This window comes from Dipodomys ordii, unplaced genomic scaffold, assembly GCF_000151885.1.
Source record: "Dipodomys ordii isolate 6190 unplaced genomic scaffold, Dord_2.0 Scaffold26, whole genome shotgun sequence".
Classification (NCBI taxonomy): Eukaryota; Metazoa; Chordata; class Mammalia; order Rodentia; family Heteromyidae; genus Dipodomys; species Dipodomys ordii.
In genome coordinates this window covers 7,600,188-7,614,710 of record NW_012267242.1, presented here as the reverse complement: position 1 = coordinate 7,614,710, position 14,523 = coordinate 7,600,188, and the positions used below count along the sequence as shown (strand labels likewise).

Sequence of the window (14,523 nt, the reverse complement as noted above, 5' to 3'; positions counted from 1 at the left end):
CTGCTCTTCAATTTTGTTTTGGTGTGTCTGTCTTTGCTTGGTTGCTGATTCCTGGAGCTGGTTGTTTCTGTGTGGTGTAGGTCGTCAGTTGTTGTTGCAATCCGAGTTCAGTTGGGGTGGTTGCGGGCTGGGTTGGGCGGCCCCCGCTGGGTCGTTGCGATCGGGTGGGTGGTCTGGTCTGCCGACAGGTCCCTTTGTCGCGCTGCTGGTGCCGGGCGGGATGGAGCCTCTCCGCTCCGGTGGAGAGTGAGGGGTAGGGGTGGGATCCTCGTGGAGAATCCCGGCTGGTAGGTTTCTCTGTTCCTGGCAATCCCACTTTTGTAGTCTTAACGGTGTGAAGTCAGTGTTGCAGGTCAGGATGGTTCTCCTCCCCCTGGTTATTCAGAAACCTTAATTCCTTTTATTTCATTGGATTTGCTATCTCCTAGAGCCTGGCCTCTGGTCTTTTACATGGTCAAAACTAGATGACAGTCATGTCTAGACAATGTTGGTTGGGCAGGGGGAATGTTCAGGAGCCATGCATACTGCCTTCAAGCTTCAGCCTAGGGAGTGCATATGACTTTTCTCACTGCACAGGCTCATCTCACTATAGTAACAAGGAGGGGAAAAAGCAGCAGCATACTTGGAAGACAGCTAGTGGTATAGAGTTCTTGTGGTCAATAATGTTCTTTTTTCTTGATCACCACTCATGAGTGACTAAATAAGTGGCTTTGATGTGGAAGAGAATATTTATTTGTGGCATGTGTAAAACCTGGGATTCTTATGGGAGGTATTCTTACATGGTATTCTTACATGGTATGTGAAATGTCTTGAGTCGGGCACCAGTGGCTTCTATTGACTCAGGAGGCTGAGATTTCAGGATCTTGGTTCAAAGCGAGCCTGACAGAAAAACCTTAAGATTCTTTATTTCCAATTAACTACCAAAAGGACTTAAAGTGTTCCTGTGGCTCAAGTGATAGAGCTCCACCCTTGAGCAAAATAGCTAAGGGACAGCATGTAGGCCCTGAGTTCAGGTCCCAGTGCCAGCACAAAAAGAAAAAAGGAAATATCCCAACTAATATATATTCATGTGCTTTTCTTTTTCAAAATATCTTAACGCCCTTGTGTTTGCTTATCACGACAGTCATAAATAGTACTTACTAGATTTTATTTTACAGTATTTACTACTTTTCCAGTTCTGTAGAAAGAAAACTTTTCAAAAGTAACAGACTGCTGGGCTCTGGTAGCTCACACCTGTAATCCTAGCTACTCAGGAGGCTGAGATCTGAGGATCACGGTTCAAAGCCAGCTTTGAGACTCTTACCTCCAGTAAGCCACTAGAAAACCGGAAGTGGTGCTGTGGTTCAAGTGGTAGAGCGCTCGCCTGAGCTGAAGAGCAGAGGGACAGTTGCCAGGCCCAGAGTTCAAACCCTACGACCTACCAAAAAAAGAAAAAGTAACATACTACCACAGGTAGGAAGTGGGATAGCAAGGAATAGAATGTTACTTAGTTCAAGTGCGAGTGTCAGTGGCTCACGCCTGTAATCCTAACTACTCAGGAGGCTGAGATCTATGGATCATGGTTGAAAGCCAGCCCGGGAAGGAAAGGCCAGGAAAGGCCGTGAGACTCTTATCTCCAATAAACCACTCAGAAAACCGCAAGTGGCACTGTGGTTCAAGTGGTACAGACTGCTCACCTTGAGCTGAAGAGCTGAGGGATCGTGCCCAGGCCGAGAGTTCAAGCCCCACCACCGACAAAAAAAATAATAATGTTACTCAGTTGTGTCTCAATAGCAATAACAAAAGCAATGGTTGCCTACTGTGTACTTGGCAAATTTCCCACACCTTCATGTTCATGTAGCACTGTGATAAAGTGCTGATCTCCTTGAAGGTCACTCCTAGTAAAGGAAGTTAACTTTCAAATTGAGTTCTTCCAACTTTGAGTTTTTGTGGTTTTTTTTTTTCCTAATTGTTGCTTATGTGTTTTTATAAAACTAATTTGTAAAACATATTTTCTAATACTTTTGGTAGGGCTTCTGAAGATCTTAAGACTCATATGGTTGTAGCTAATACATTAGAAGATTTTCAGAAGATACTGGATTCTGGAAAGGTAAGAGATTTCTACAAACTGGGTTTTTTGTTTGTTTGTTTGTTTTGTATTATTTTGTTTTTAACAGTCACAGAAGAGATTGTAATTATTTAGCATTATATGTTATATTCTGTTTGTTTCCCAAAGTTCTGTCACTTTTTGGCTAACACTTGTAAACTCATGCTTGGTAATTTTGCCTAAAAAGACATTTGTTTGTTATGGACCCTAACTTCATTGTGTGATCATTTCATTTTGGTATCTATTCCTACAGTAAACAATATTCTATTTTCAGAAATAAAACACAAGGTTAAAAGTCAGTTTCTCTCAATTCCCTGACTATACATTATATGTACTTGGCTCTTAGTTGATTGCTCTTTCTGAATAACATGGAAGAAAATGCTGCTCAGGTTTAAGCCTTCCTTTTTAAATGAGTGGCTACTTTGGGCTCCGTAAAGATTTTTTCAACTTAGGTAGTTTTTGGCTGAGATTTCATTGGTTTTGTGTATTATGTATATGTAACTATCCTAGTTGTAAATATAATTTTGTAACTGATGTGCAAAGTTATTTATTATTGGAGTGAATCACTTATGGACTTTAGAATTCTACCTTACATGTTTGAGTATGCAACCAATCCCATGTCTCCAGGTTACAAATGAGAAAATCATCATGGGCCAGAGTCTAAATGAATTAGCCCAAGCTACATAGTGTTGAACCTGGTGCTAGAAGTTAGATTCTACTTCCTCCCCCACTCCTGTTCAGTTTAATGTACTTTTCTCTGTATTTTTTTAATGTTGAGAATATAAACAACACTCTGATTATGAATGCTAGTATGTCTCATTGTACAAGCTGGTAATATTAATCTGTGTGATTTCTCAGTTTACTAAACTGTAAAAAAGTACAATATAGATCATCTCAAAATGCCCTTCAGATTCATAATTCCTCTGGGTTTAGCCTTTTATTATTGTTTTATTGCCTTTGTCCTTTTTTTACAATTTATTTATAATATTTTCCTTTTGCCTCATAAATTTTTATATAAAATTTTCTTTTACTATAGAAATATGGTGGTCAATTTACAACATAGTCTATTAGAGAAATCGCATAAGAGTTAATAAATCAATAGGGTAACTCGGTTAATCCATTGATTTCAAAGAAATGAATCTCAAAAGGTATTAATGGGAGTCAAATCTTTTATCCTGTTATTAATAAATTACTGCACAAATTTTAACTTCTATTATTATATGTTGAAATTTTTATTTTCTTTCTACTCTTGTCTGTTGTTATAGATAAAAACAAAGACATTTGATTTATAGGATTTTATTTTGGTAATTTTTCCAAAGGATGGAACTTAAGCCAATGAAAAACAATGCTTATCTGTATGTGGTTTATTCTTATATATTAATAGTAGTTAATTTTGTTGAGCTCATGATTTTTGAATATTGCTGTTTCTTATCATTTACTTTTTTTTCCTAAAAACTTTTTTTCTGGTAGGGACTGAGAACTACATGTGCTATACCCATGCTCTTTTGTTTCTACTTCTTGTTTTTTGACTTGGAGTCTTGCTAACTTTGTTGAGACTGGCCTTGACCTCTGCATCCTTCTGTTTCCACCACCATGATTATAGGCATGTGCTACTACTTCTAAGGGTTTACAACATTCCATACTACAAAAATGTATTTCTAAGAATAAATAATTGGATGCCAGTGGCTCATGCCTGTAATCTAGCTTTTCAGGAGGCTGAGATCGGAGGATCACAGTTGGAAGCTAGCTTAGGCATTTCTTATCTCCAATTAACCACTCAAAAACTGGAAGTGGTGCTTTGGCTCAAATGGAAGAACCTAGCCTTGAGCACAAAGAGGCTCAGGGACAGTGCCTAGGCCCTGAGTTCAAACCCTACAACCAAAGAAGAAGAAGAAATACAAAAATCATTAAATTAAGTTGAAAAACTTTTCACAGCTGAATAACTAAAAACATATATTGTCTCTTTCATATTAATGAAGGTCAAGCCCCAAAAGCCAGAATTTTCAAGTCTTATCCTCTAAACATTACTTTGAAACTAGAAAGAATTAAATCATAGTTTTTATAAAATTATTACTTAGGAATTCAAATAAAACTTCTGTTGAATTTGTTTATATGCTATGACTATTTTACATTTTTTTTATTTTGTTTTGAAGATACAGACCACTTTGGTATTTTTTTAAGGAAAAAGAAAATTGTTAGTTACCAAATTTATTTATTTATTTATTTATTTATTGCCAGGCCTGGGCATGGTCCCTGAGCTTCTTTTGCTTAAGATTAGCACAAGCACTTGAGCCACAGAGCCACTTACAGCTTTTTCCGTTTATGTGGTACTGAGGAATCCAGCCCAGAGCTTCATGCATGCCTAGGCAAGCACTCTTACCACTAAGCCACATTCCCAGCCCGAATATTACTTCTAATAGCTCTTGTATCTCCCTTTCATAGAGCTGTAGATTACCATCAGCTGCTTGTTAATTTCTGATGTGTTAATGATGTTCTTCTCATCATCAACATTAATCTCCAGGATTTGGGCTAATTATTATTGCACATAGATCTCATTTTGTGGTGGACATACTATGAAAGAACTGGGAGAAATCTTAATTCTGGTCTAGTCAAAACTTTACATTGTATTGAGAAAAAAAATCTAGATTTTTAAACAAATGTAAAGTTTCAAAATTAAGACAAAGGCCTAAGTGTCCATTATTCAACTTTTTTTATTTTTATTTATTTTTTAATTTTAATTTATTTTCTGGTGTTGGTTCAGTCCTGGGGCTTGAACTCTTTTTTTTTTTTTTTGTGGTAGTTTAGTGGATCTAAGAATCTTACAGACTTGCCTTCCCAGGCTGTCTTTGAACCATGATCCCCAGATCTCATCCTCCTAAGTTGCTGGCACCCAAGTTACAGAGTGCAAATTATTCACTTAGCCGTAACATATCAGAAACGTCAGGTCTTCCTGATTGTTGCTATTGCAATCATCACTTTAAAAACCGCTATGAAGTGTCTCCTGTTCATACTCCCTGTAGCCATCAGGTATGTAAAACAGGCATTAGTACATATCTGATAAGGTTCTGCTGAGTGAACTATGTTGTAGCCGGGTTATTAGGACATGTTACTGTACTGCAGAGATTCCTTCAGTGTGTCTTATTCTGAGTTTGGATTTTTGATGGTAGAGCAAGAAAATTCTGAGCAAGTTTCTAAGTACTATGGCTGGAAAGAGACTGGGAGCCCCATAACTCAAATCCTTCTATAGATAGAACGGGTTAGAAATACTGAACACTTCTCCTTTTCTTATTAGATTGCTCAGATTCCATTCTGTGGGGAAATTGACTGTGAAGACTGGATCAAAAAGACCACTGCCAGGTAAACATCATTAACTAACATGCTTGTGAAGTCTTGTATTTGTGAGAGAATGCGTTATCCAGTATGGATAAGTGGAATTCTTATTTGCTTATTTCCAGGGATCAGGATCTTGAACCTGGTGCTCCATCCATGGGAGCTAAAAGCCTTTGTATCCCTTTCAAGCCACTCCGGGAGCTGCAGCCTGGAGCCAAATGTGTCTGTGGCAAGAACCCTGCCAAATTCTACACTTTGTTTGGTCGGAGTTACTGAAAGATAAAACAAACGTCACTCGCTAGTCCTCCTGACTTTTTAAAAAGTTGATACTAATAATCTTCTCATACACTTTTTTGATTTTTTAAAATAAAAGGAGGTCACATGGATGAACAACTATTCTTATGAATAAATTAACAATGAAAAGATTTTTCTGTAAACAACTCCAGTAATAAATATCATGAACTAATAGTACTTCATGTATTCTTTTCTCTCTGAAATACCTAAATTACATGCACAAATTTCTTTCTTTTTTGGGGGGGGGTGGGGGTCCGGTCGTGGGGCCTGAACTCTGGGCTAGCGCTCTACCACTTGAGCCACAGCGCCACTTCCAGCTTTTTTTTTTTTTTGCTTATGTGGTGCTGAGGAATCAAACCCAGGGCCTCAGGCATGCAAGGCAAGCGCTCTACCACTGAGCCACCTTCCCAGCCCACATGTACAAATTTCTATCAAGAGATGGGTCACTGAAAATTAGTTATGGTCTACCTACCTGTCGTCCTGTGGTTCCTAGTACTGAGCCTAAAATCACCACAAATAATAATAAAAAATAATAAGCTTTTCCTTGAGCTTCTCTCCCTTTAGTTACCATTGGATCTCTAGAAGTCAAGGTTTAGTTTATGAAGGAGTAGTCAATCAGCCCTTCTCCTACTTCTTTCTTTCCGTCTTTCCTTACCCTTCTTTTGCCCTCACCAAAATCAGTGGTGATACCCTAGGTCAGAGTGAATGTTCAATTATTCTTGGCTTGCTAAATCATGACTGCATATGACACTCTTTTTATTATGCTTATTTCTATGATTTGCCCCTTTACCTTCTGACTTTTTCGTAGTTATGATTCACCAGCTTTTCTTCCTTGGTTTGCTGCTAATATATTCATATATTAAATGTCCATACTTGGCCTTCTTCTCATACTGTCTCATCAACCTCATCTAATCTCAGTTTCAAACAGCATTAATAGGCAAACAGCTCTTCACATTTGTATCTCCAGGTCTGAGCTCTAGACCTGTTTTAGTTACACTAAATTCTCTATGTTCCATCAACATTTTCAGGTTAGCATGCCTCCAAAAATCTCATTTCACTCACTATCCCAGTCTTTGCTGCCTGGAAGAACAGCTCTGACCCTGTAAACTCAAACAGGAAACCGGAGTACTAGGCAGCTGCTCTAACTCTGACATCCATAGTTTTTAGCCAGCAAAATAAATAGCTGTTAGGTTGAATGTGTTTATACCTTCCCTTCCATAGATTAATCTGTTAATCTCGAAGCCAGTCTCTACATTTCCATGGGTGCTTTTGTGTTTGTCTTTTTTTTGGTTTACACCTTGAAATCCTTTTGTGGCTGGCCATCATTTGCCTACTTCAGCAGACTCTTCCTGTCTTTGCACCCCAACCAGGTAGGGCCTCTTGCTGTTTCCCATCTATGTCTCTTTTCCCGGAATACTTTTTACATTTAATTTCTAGTATCCTTTGTAATGTCTTCCTTCAGCACTCTGTTCCAGTAGGATTTTCCAAATTGACAGTGATCAATACACCAGTAAAGAGAAAGTGCTCCAAAAGGGCCTACATTCTAAGCAGTTTTGAAAGATGAATAGAATTTTAGTGTAAATGGAGGAAGAAAAATGTGTCAGGCAAAGGAAGTAAGATTCAAAGGCAGTCAAGTACCTGGCTATGTGTAAGAAACAGGAACTGTTCTTACATTGATAGGAAATTGTTACTTGAAAGCATACTAACTACAGTATGCTTTAGGAATAATGTCATAACTATATGAGAGCAAGTGAAATATTTTAGCCACATCTTTGAACTCTGAATCAGTTTCATGATGGATGGCAATTCTTCATTACTTTTCCATGGTTAGAAGCAATGTAAACTGCTTATTTCTTAAATAGGAAAGAAGTCTGATACCTATTAGAGAGTTCCTCTACCTCATAGAGTAAGGTAGAACAACTAACACATAGTGACAGCTATTGCTATGACATAGGATCAGCTGGAAGTTACTCCTAATAGCTTTAAAGTAGTCACTTATCCTCTAACAGATTTGTTAGTATTCAGGAAACAATTAGAAGCTAAATTGTTGAGGCTCTTTGATTTTGTATTTTGTGCTGGTTCTGGGGCTTGAACTCAGGACCTGAGCACCATCTCTGAATTTTTGCCAAAGTCTAGTGCTCTACCACTTGAACCAAAATTCTACTTCTAGTGGCTAATTGAAAGTGACTTTCCTGCATAGGCTGGCTTCAAACAGTGATCCTTAGATCTCAGTTTTCCGAACAGCTAGGATTACCCCCATGAGCCACTGCCACAGGCCTGAAGTGTTGTTTTTGTTTTTGTCAGTCGTGGGACTTAAACTCAGGGCCTGGGTGCTATCCCTGAGCTTTTATGCTCAAGCCTAGTGCTCTACAACTTGATCCACAGTGCCACTTCCCGTTTTCTGGTGGTTAATTAGAAATGAGTCTCATGTACTTTCCTGCCTGGGCTGGCTTTAACTGTGATCATATCAACCTCCTGAGTAGCTAGGAAACAGGTATGAGCCACCAGCATCTGGCTGTTCTCTTTTTTTTTGGGGGGGGGGGCCTGTCATGGGGCCTGAACTCTGGGCCTGGGCGCCATCCCTCAGCTTTTCAACTCAAGGCTAGCATTCTTGAGCCACAGCGCCACTTCTGGCTTTTTTCTTCTGTTGCTGCTTATGTGGTGCTGAGGAATCGAACCCAGGGCCTCTTGCCTGCAAGGCATGCGTTCTACCACTGAGCCACCTTCCCAGCCCATCTGGCTGTTTTCTTCCCTTTTTTTTTTTTTTTTTAAAAGCTAGTCCATAAAGGAAAGGTGAAGTCATTCATAGACTAATTACCACTTGTTTTGTGCTGAACTAATCAGAAGAGCCTTAAATATGCTGTCCAAAAGGAATTCACTGTTCAGAGAAATGATTAAGGGTTTTTTTTTTCCTGAAATTTAGATTTAGGTAAGATATCAAAAAAGTGCTTTCTAAAGCCAGATGCTGGTGGCTCACACCCATAATCTTAGCTACGCAGGAGTTCTATCCTTAAGCACAAAGAGTCTCAGGGACAGTGCCCAACCAGAGTTCAACCCCAGGACCAGCAAAATAAATGAACAAAAACAACAAAACTTCTTAAGAAGACAGGACCTTGTTATTGTCGGACTGTTTTGGCTCTTAGCTTGTCACTTTTACTACAATTAGAAGATGTCAGTCATTTATTTAGCAAATTGCCTACTTTGCCCAGGGCCAGAAGATAGATATAGCAGTAAGTAAAACTAAAAGTAACTTCATTTTCTCAGTTCTGTTTTCTGATATTAGTTGTATTTAAGATGCAGAATCAGGCAGTTTGTGCATTGAGCTGAGTGACCCCACTAACACATCATGAGATCATCTCTGTCGTAGCAGACAGCCACTTTCTATGCTTGAGCTTAACCTTGTTCTGCCACACGAGTAGGCCTAAAATAATAAGCATAAATGCATTTTTCTTGTGAGTCAGCTGAGGCAACGTCAAATCAATGTCTCCAACGTTTTGGAAAGTTTTAGTAAGTTTGGAACATCAATGGTACTGCAATGATAGAAAGTATGTTAAGTCACATAATGGGAATATTTTGGAATACATGCAAAATATGTCACCAAAAACTAAGTTTGTTTGTTTTTTTTGGGGGGGTGTGGTCCAGTTGTGGGGCCTGAACTCTGGGCCTGGGCGTTGTCCCTCAGCAATTCAGCTCAAGGCTAGCACTCTAACACTTGAGCCACAGCACCACTTCTGGCTTTTTTTCTTTTTGCTTACGTGGTGCTGAGGAATCGAACCCAGGGCCTCATGCATGCAAGGCAAGCGCTCTACCACTGAGCCACCTTCCCAGCCCAGAAACCAAGTTTTGAGAGAAATAACTTTTTTTTGGTGGGGGGCGGCGTCAGTCGTGGGGCTTGAACTTGGTCTGGGCACTGTCCCTGAGCTCTTCAGCTCCGGGTGAATGCTCAACCACTCGAGCCACACTACCACTTCCAGTTTTCTGGTGGTTAATTGGAGATAGTCTCACAGACTTACCTGCCCAGGCTAGCTTTGAACTACAATCTCAGCCTCCTGAGTAGCTAGGATAATAGGCATGAGCCACTGGTGCCCGACCTGAGAAGTAACTCTTGAAGCGCTTGGAGAATGTAGAAGCTTGATGATGGGGCTAGGATTATGATTAGCTCAGAGGGCTGTGATCTCAGAGCCAAGGCTCACCCCTCCTCCTACACACTGAGACACAGCTCTCTCACCTTTGCAAGGGTGCACTTTCTGCCCTATGTCTTTTATCGGGTCTCTCCTGTATGTGTCATATTTTCTTTCTTTGGATCTCTCCATCAGCTTGCAAATACACTGCTATTATTTTCTAACCTTAAAACAGCCTTTCCTTAACTCTATATCCTTTTCTATGTAGAGTAAGTCATTGAAAGGCCTATACTTGCCATCTTTAATTTTGTTGTTGGTGGTGGTGGTGTGGGGCTTAAACTTGGCCTGGGTGCTCTCCTTGAGCACTTCAGCTCAAGGCAAGCCTCTACTACTTGAGCCACAGTTTTCTGGTGGTTAATTGGAGATAAAAGTCCCACAGACTTTTCTGCCTGGCTGGCTTTGAACTGCGATCCTCAGATCTCAGCCACCTGAGTAGCTAGGATTACAGGTGTGAACCACTTGCACCTGGCCTATCAATCTTTTTACTCTCCATTCTTTTGTACCTACTTCACACTGCCCTGAAGTCATGGCTGATAGGGTCAGGCAGGAGTTCCAGGCTTTTTTTTGCTCTATTTAGGCCTTCAACAACATAGACTAGACTCACCCACATTAGGAGGCAGTCTGCTCTACTGTCTATGGCTTCAAATATTAATCTCATCCTGAAACATTCTCAAACCCCCAGAATTTCCTTTTGAAACCAAGGGAACACTTAAAAGTCACTATCACATCAGACTATTCTTATTACTAGTTTAGTTTTTTGCATTACTAGGGTTTGAACTCTGGGCCTTCTGTTTGCTAAGTAGGTGTTCTATTGCTTGAGCCACACCCACAGGCTTTTGCTCTAGTTATTTTTGAATCAAAGTCTCCATTTTTTCCCTACCAATTCTGGACCACAACTTCTTATGCATGCTACCGGTATAGCTGGGGTAGCAGATTACCTCACTGGGCCCAGCTTTTCCATTGCACAGGTCTCAAACCATAATGCTCCCAATCACGGTCTCCTGAGTGGGATACAGGCATGAGACAGCTTGTATTTCTTTTAAAGTAGTAGTAGTGAGGCTGTTCAAAACAGTACAGGCCACTATTATTTTCCACATTGGTAAACCTCAAAGAGCTGTAAGGGTCTAACAGGTCTTAGGATTTTTTTCCCCCAATTGTGGGGCTTGAACTCAGGGCCTGGGCCCTGTCCTTGAACTTTTTTTGCTTAAAGCTAGGGCTCTCCCCCTTTGAGCCACAGTTCCACTTCCAATTTTTAGGTAGGTAGTTGAAGTGAAAGTCTCACTACCTTTCCCGCCCCGATTGGCTTTGAACTGTGATCCTCAGCTCTCAGCCTCCTTACTAGCTAGAATTACAGGCTTAATCCACCAGCACCTGGCAGATCTTAGGATTCTTAAAGGATTTTTAAGAATGAAATTTCCTTGCATCATAGTTTGTCTTTTATCCTGAAGCTATGAGGGATTGTCTTAAGCTCCTCCGTATTAAAAATGCATCTCCATGCCTCAATGAGAAGAATGTTTTTCTTGTCTTATTTATGAAGACTGGAAGGAGGGTAGTAGTTTATTCCTGGTCAGTGGGCAAAGTTGTAGACACTGTAGCTTTAACATTGGCTTTCACTTACTGTAGCTTTGATTTCCAGGTCAGTGGCCCTAGAATATTCCTGGTTTCACACAGTAGATGGCATTCAAAGCTACTTACACATCAGATCGTCAAGACATGATTGTTGATATCAAATGACTTATTTCATTACCGCTACTGTTTCATGCATGGAGCAGGAGAACCTGGAAAGTCCATAGGTATCCATGAGCTACACAATGGAAAGATATTTAGCTCTGTAAGAAAACAAAGACATACAACCAAACAAATGTCTCAAGTCCATATCCGGAAGCCAGTGTCTTCCATTTCTACAAACCTTTGCTCACGTGACATCTCTTGCTTAATTGCCCTTTAAACTATTTTATGGCTTTATAGCAGCCTATAAAAGATGATTTCCAAATATGAGAAACACTAAAAAGCTGAAGGGGTGAATTAGCCAGGCGCTGTTATCAGTAAATCTGTGGCTGCTCTCCGAAGAGCTCAGCCTTCCTGAGAAACAGAGGAGAGACTTCCAGAACACTCAGCTGCTATGGGGCGCTACTCGGGAAGGAGCTTCCGTTTGATCGCCATGTGTGTGGTCAGCACCCTCCTTTTTGTGATGGAGTTAGTGATCTCTCACATAGGCAACTCCCTCTCTTTGGCGTCCGATGCATTTGCCGTCCTTTCTCACCTTTTGTCCATGATCATAGGACTTTTCGGTGTCAGGGCTAGCAGAATAAAACATCACAGGAAGAGCACATTCGGTTTTCTTCGGGCAGATGTGGTGGGAGCGTTTGGCAACAGTGTTTTTGCTGTGGCACTCATGTTCAGCATCCTGGTTGAAGCCATCAAGCGGTATATCAATCCCCAGAAGACAGAGAAGCCCCTGCTGGTACTTGGTGCTGGAGTCGTTGGGCTGTTCTTCAATGTTCTTAACTATGTCATCTTCTTGGACTGCTGCTACAGCACAGCGCCCAGGTCTCAGGGCGACACCAAAACAGGTAAAGCTCTTCAGATGGTGGTGGCAAAGTTATAGAGTGTTCTGGCAGGTGTTGTGTTCAGGGGCCTCTGGGGCTCCTATCTGGAGAGGCCTTACTCACTGGGTGGGCCTCTTGTCCTTGGGATTTTACAATAGGTCTTTCTTAGAAGACTGACTTTCAGTCTGGCTTTTCAGGCCATTTGCATGGGTGGAAGGTGCTCTTTACTTTTTCCTCTCAAAGAATGAAACAGTATGTTCAGATCAGTAGGAAGGAATCAAATGCACTGACCAGAGGTGTATGGGGAACAATTGGAAAGAAAATGCATGTGGTGTCATAAACAGTCTCCTTTGATGTGACATGGCTGTGTTTGAATTTTAAAGTTCTAAAAAACGTGGGGCTGCATATCTAATTCAGTGATAAACTCTTAGAGACACTGTTAACAGAAGTTAATGAATGTTATGTAAACCGGGGAGAGGGACGACACTAAAAGAAGATTGTGGTTTCTGACCAGGAATATTTGCACTTATTTATTGTAGGCATATATTCTCTGCGAGTAAAAGGAAAACAATGTACCTGTGAATCCTCAAAAAGGACTTAAGAGTGGATACCAAAGTTACTGGGTCATCTGTTGCCAGATTGAATTAAATCTTGGAAGAAAACAGTAAATCTAAAAAGTAGCTTCTTTATGAGATGGAATCATGTTTTTTCACTTTATTGCCGTAAAGTGACTTAAAATTATATATATAATTATATATAAGCTTGTATATATAATTATATATAAAATTATGTATATGTATATATGCTGCAAAAAAATCAAAAATATATGTCAAGTTTTTCCTTATTTAGTATTGATCCTTTTATTTTCTGTTTGCATTCTTCAGTCATCATGGTCAGAGTTCAAGCCCCACAACTGACAAAAAAAAAAAAATGAAAACATCCTATTTTGGGAAGTGGCGCTGTGGCTCAAGCTGTAGAGTGCTCGCCTTGAGCTGAAGAGCTGAGGGACAGCGCCCAGGCCTAGAGTTCAAGCCCACGATCGACAAAAAAAAAAATCCTAATTTGTAAAAAAAACAATATTAATGCAATATCATGATTACATCAGTCACCAAGTGAAAACTACCACTTGGGGTTTCAGATGATAAAATTCATGTGTTCAATATGGCATGTATATAGAATTCAACTATATAATTATTAGGCATAAAGGTAAGCCTGGGATATTATTTCAGATTGTCAATATTACTGGGCTTACATATCTTTAGTTGTGCCACAAGATTTCTTCCTTCGTTTCTTTGTTTGTTTGTTTGTTTGTTTCCTTCTTTCTCTTTCTCTCTTTCTTTCTTTCTTTCTTTTGCCAGTCCTGGGGCTTGAGCTCAGGGCCTGAGCACTGTCCCTGAGCTTCTTTTGCTCAAGGCTAGCACTACCACCTGATCCACAGCACACTTCTGGCCTTTTCTGTTTATGTGGTACTGAGGAATCAAACCCAGGGCTTCATTCATGCTAGGCAAGCACTCTACCACTAAGCCACATTTCCAGCTCCTAACTTTATTCTTGATAGATGATCTCTGTCTGCATTTAACAAAGCCATTTAGGTTAGAGTTCTGACTTTGACACAGTTAGAACTTGTATACATTCATAGTTCTTTTTCATAAGCTGAATTATTATCACACAGCTCTTAATTCACTCTTCCTTTGGGAAACCGCTTTCTAGTGTTTATGTCCATGCTGAGGTAACAGTTAAAAGGCTTAAGGAAAGAATTTCACCCTGACCACATGGGCTTCTGCTGGTTTAATTTCAGAGTATGTCTCTTCCTGTAGAGTATATGTTATTACATTGTATTCTTCTGTAATAACTAAGTGTAGTTTATAGCCAGTGCTTTAATATTGGTATTCTATGTTACATTGTTATTTTGGCAGCTTTTAGTGTCCTTGAATTTTTTTTTCTTTTTCTTTCTTTTTTTTTGGGGGGGGGGTCGTGGGCCTGGACTCTGGGCCTGGGCACTGTCCCTCAGCTCTTCAGCTCAAGGCTAGCGCTCTACCACTTGAGCCACAGCGCCACTTCCAGCTTTTTTCTTTTTGCTTAT

The 14,523-nt window shown here is 40.1% G+C and overlaps 1 protein-coding gene across 1 annotated transcript in view; it reads left to right on the top strand.

Moving 5' to 3' along the window:
• Eprs (glutamyl-prolyl-tRNA synthetase) overlaps positions 1 to 5,886 on the top strand; it is a 72,221-nt gene extending 66,335 nt beyond the window's left edge. Inside the window, exons 28-30 of the mRNA XM_013014986.1 lie at positions 2,011 to 2,089; positions 5,379 to 5,443; positions 5,542 to 5,886. Of these exons, the coding sequence (XP_012870440.1) occupies positions 2,011 to 2,089; positions 5,379 to 5,443; positions 5,542 to 5,692 (295 nt within the window). The 3' untranslated portion in view covers positions 5,693 to 5,886. The remainder of the gene's footprint in view (positions 1 to 2,010; positions 2,090 to 5,378; positions 5,444 to 5,541) is intronic.
• The last annotated feature ends 8,637 nt before the right edge of the window (positions 5,887 to 14,523 follow it).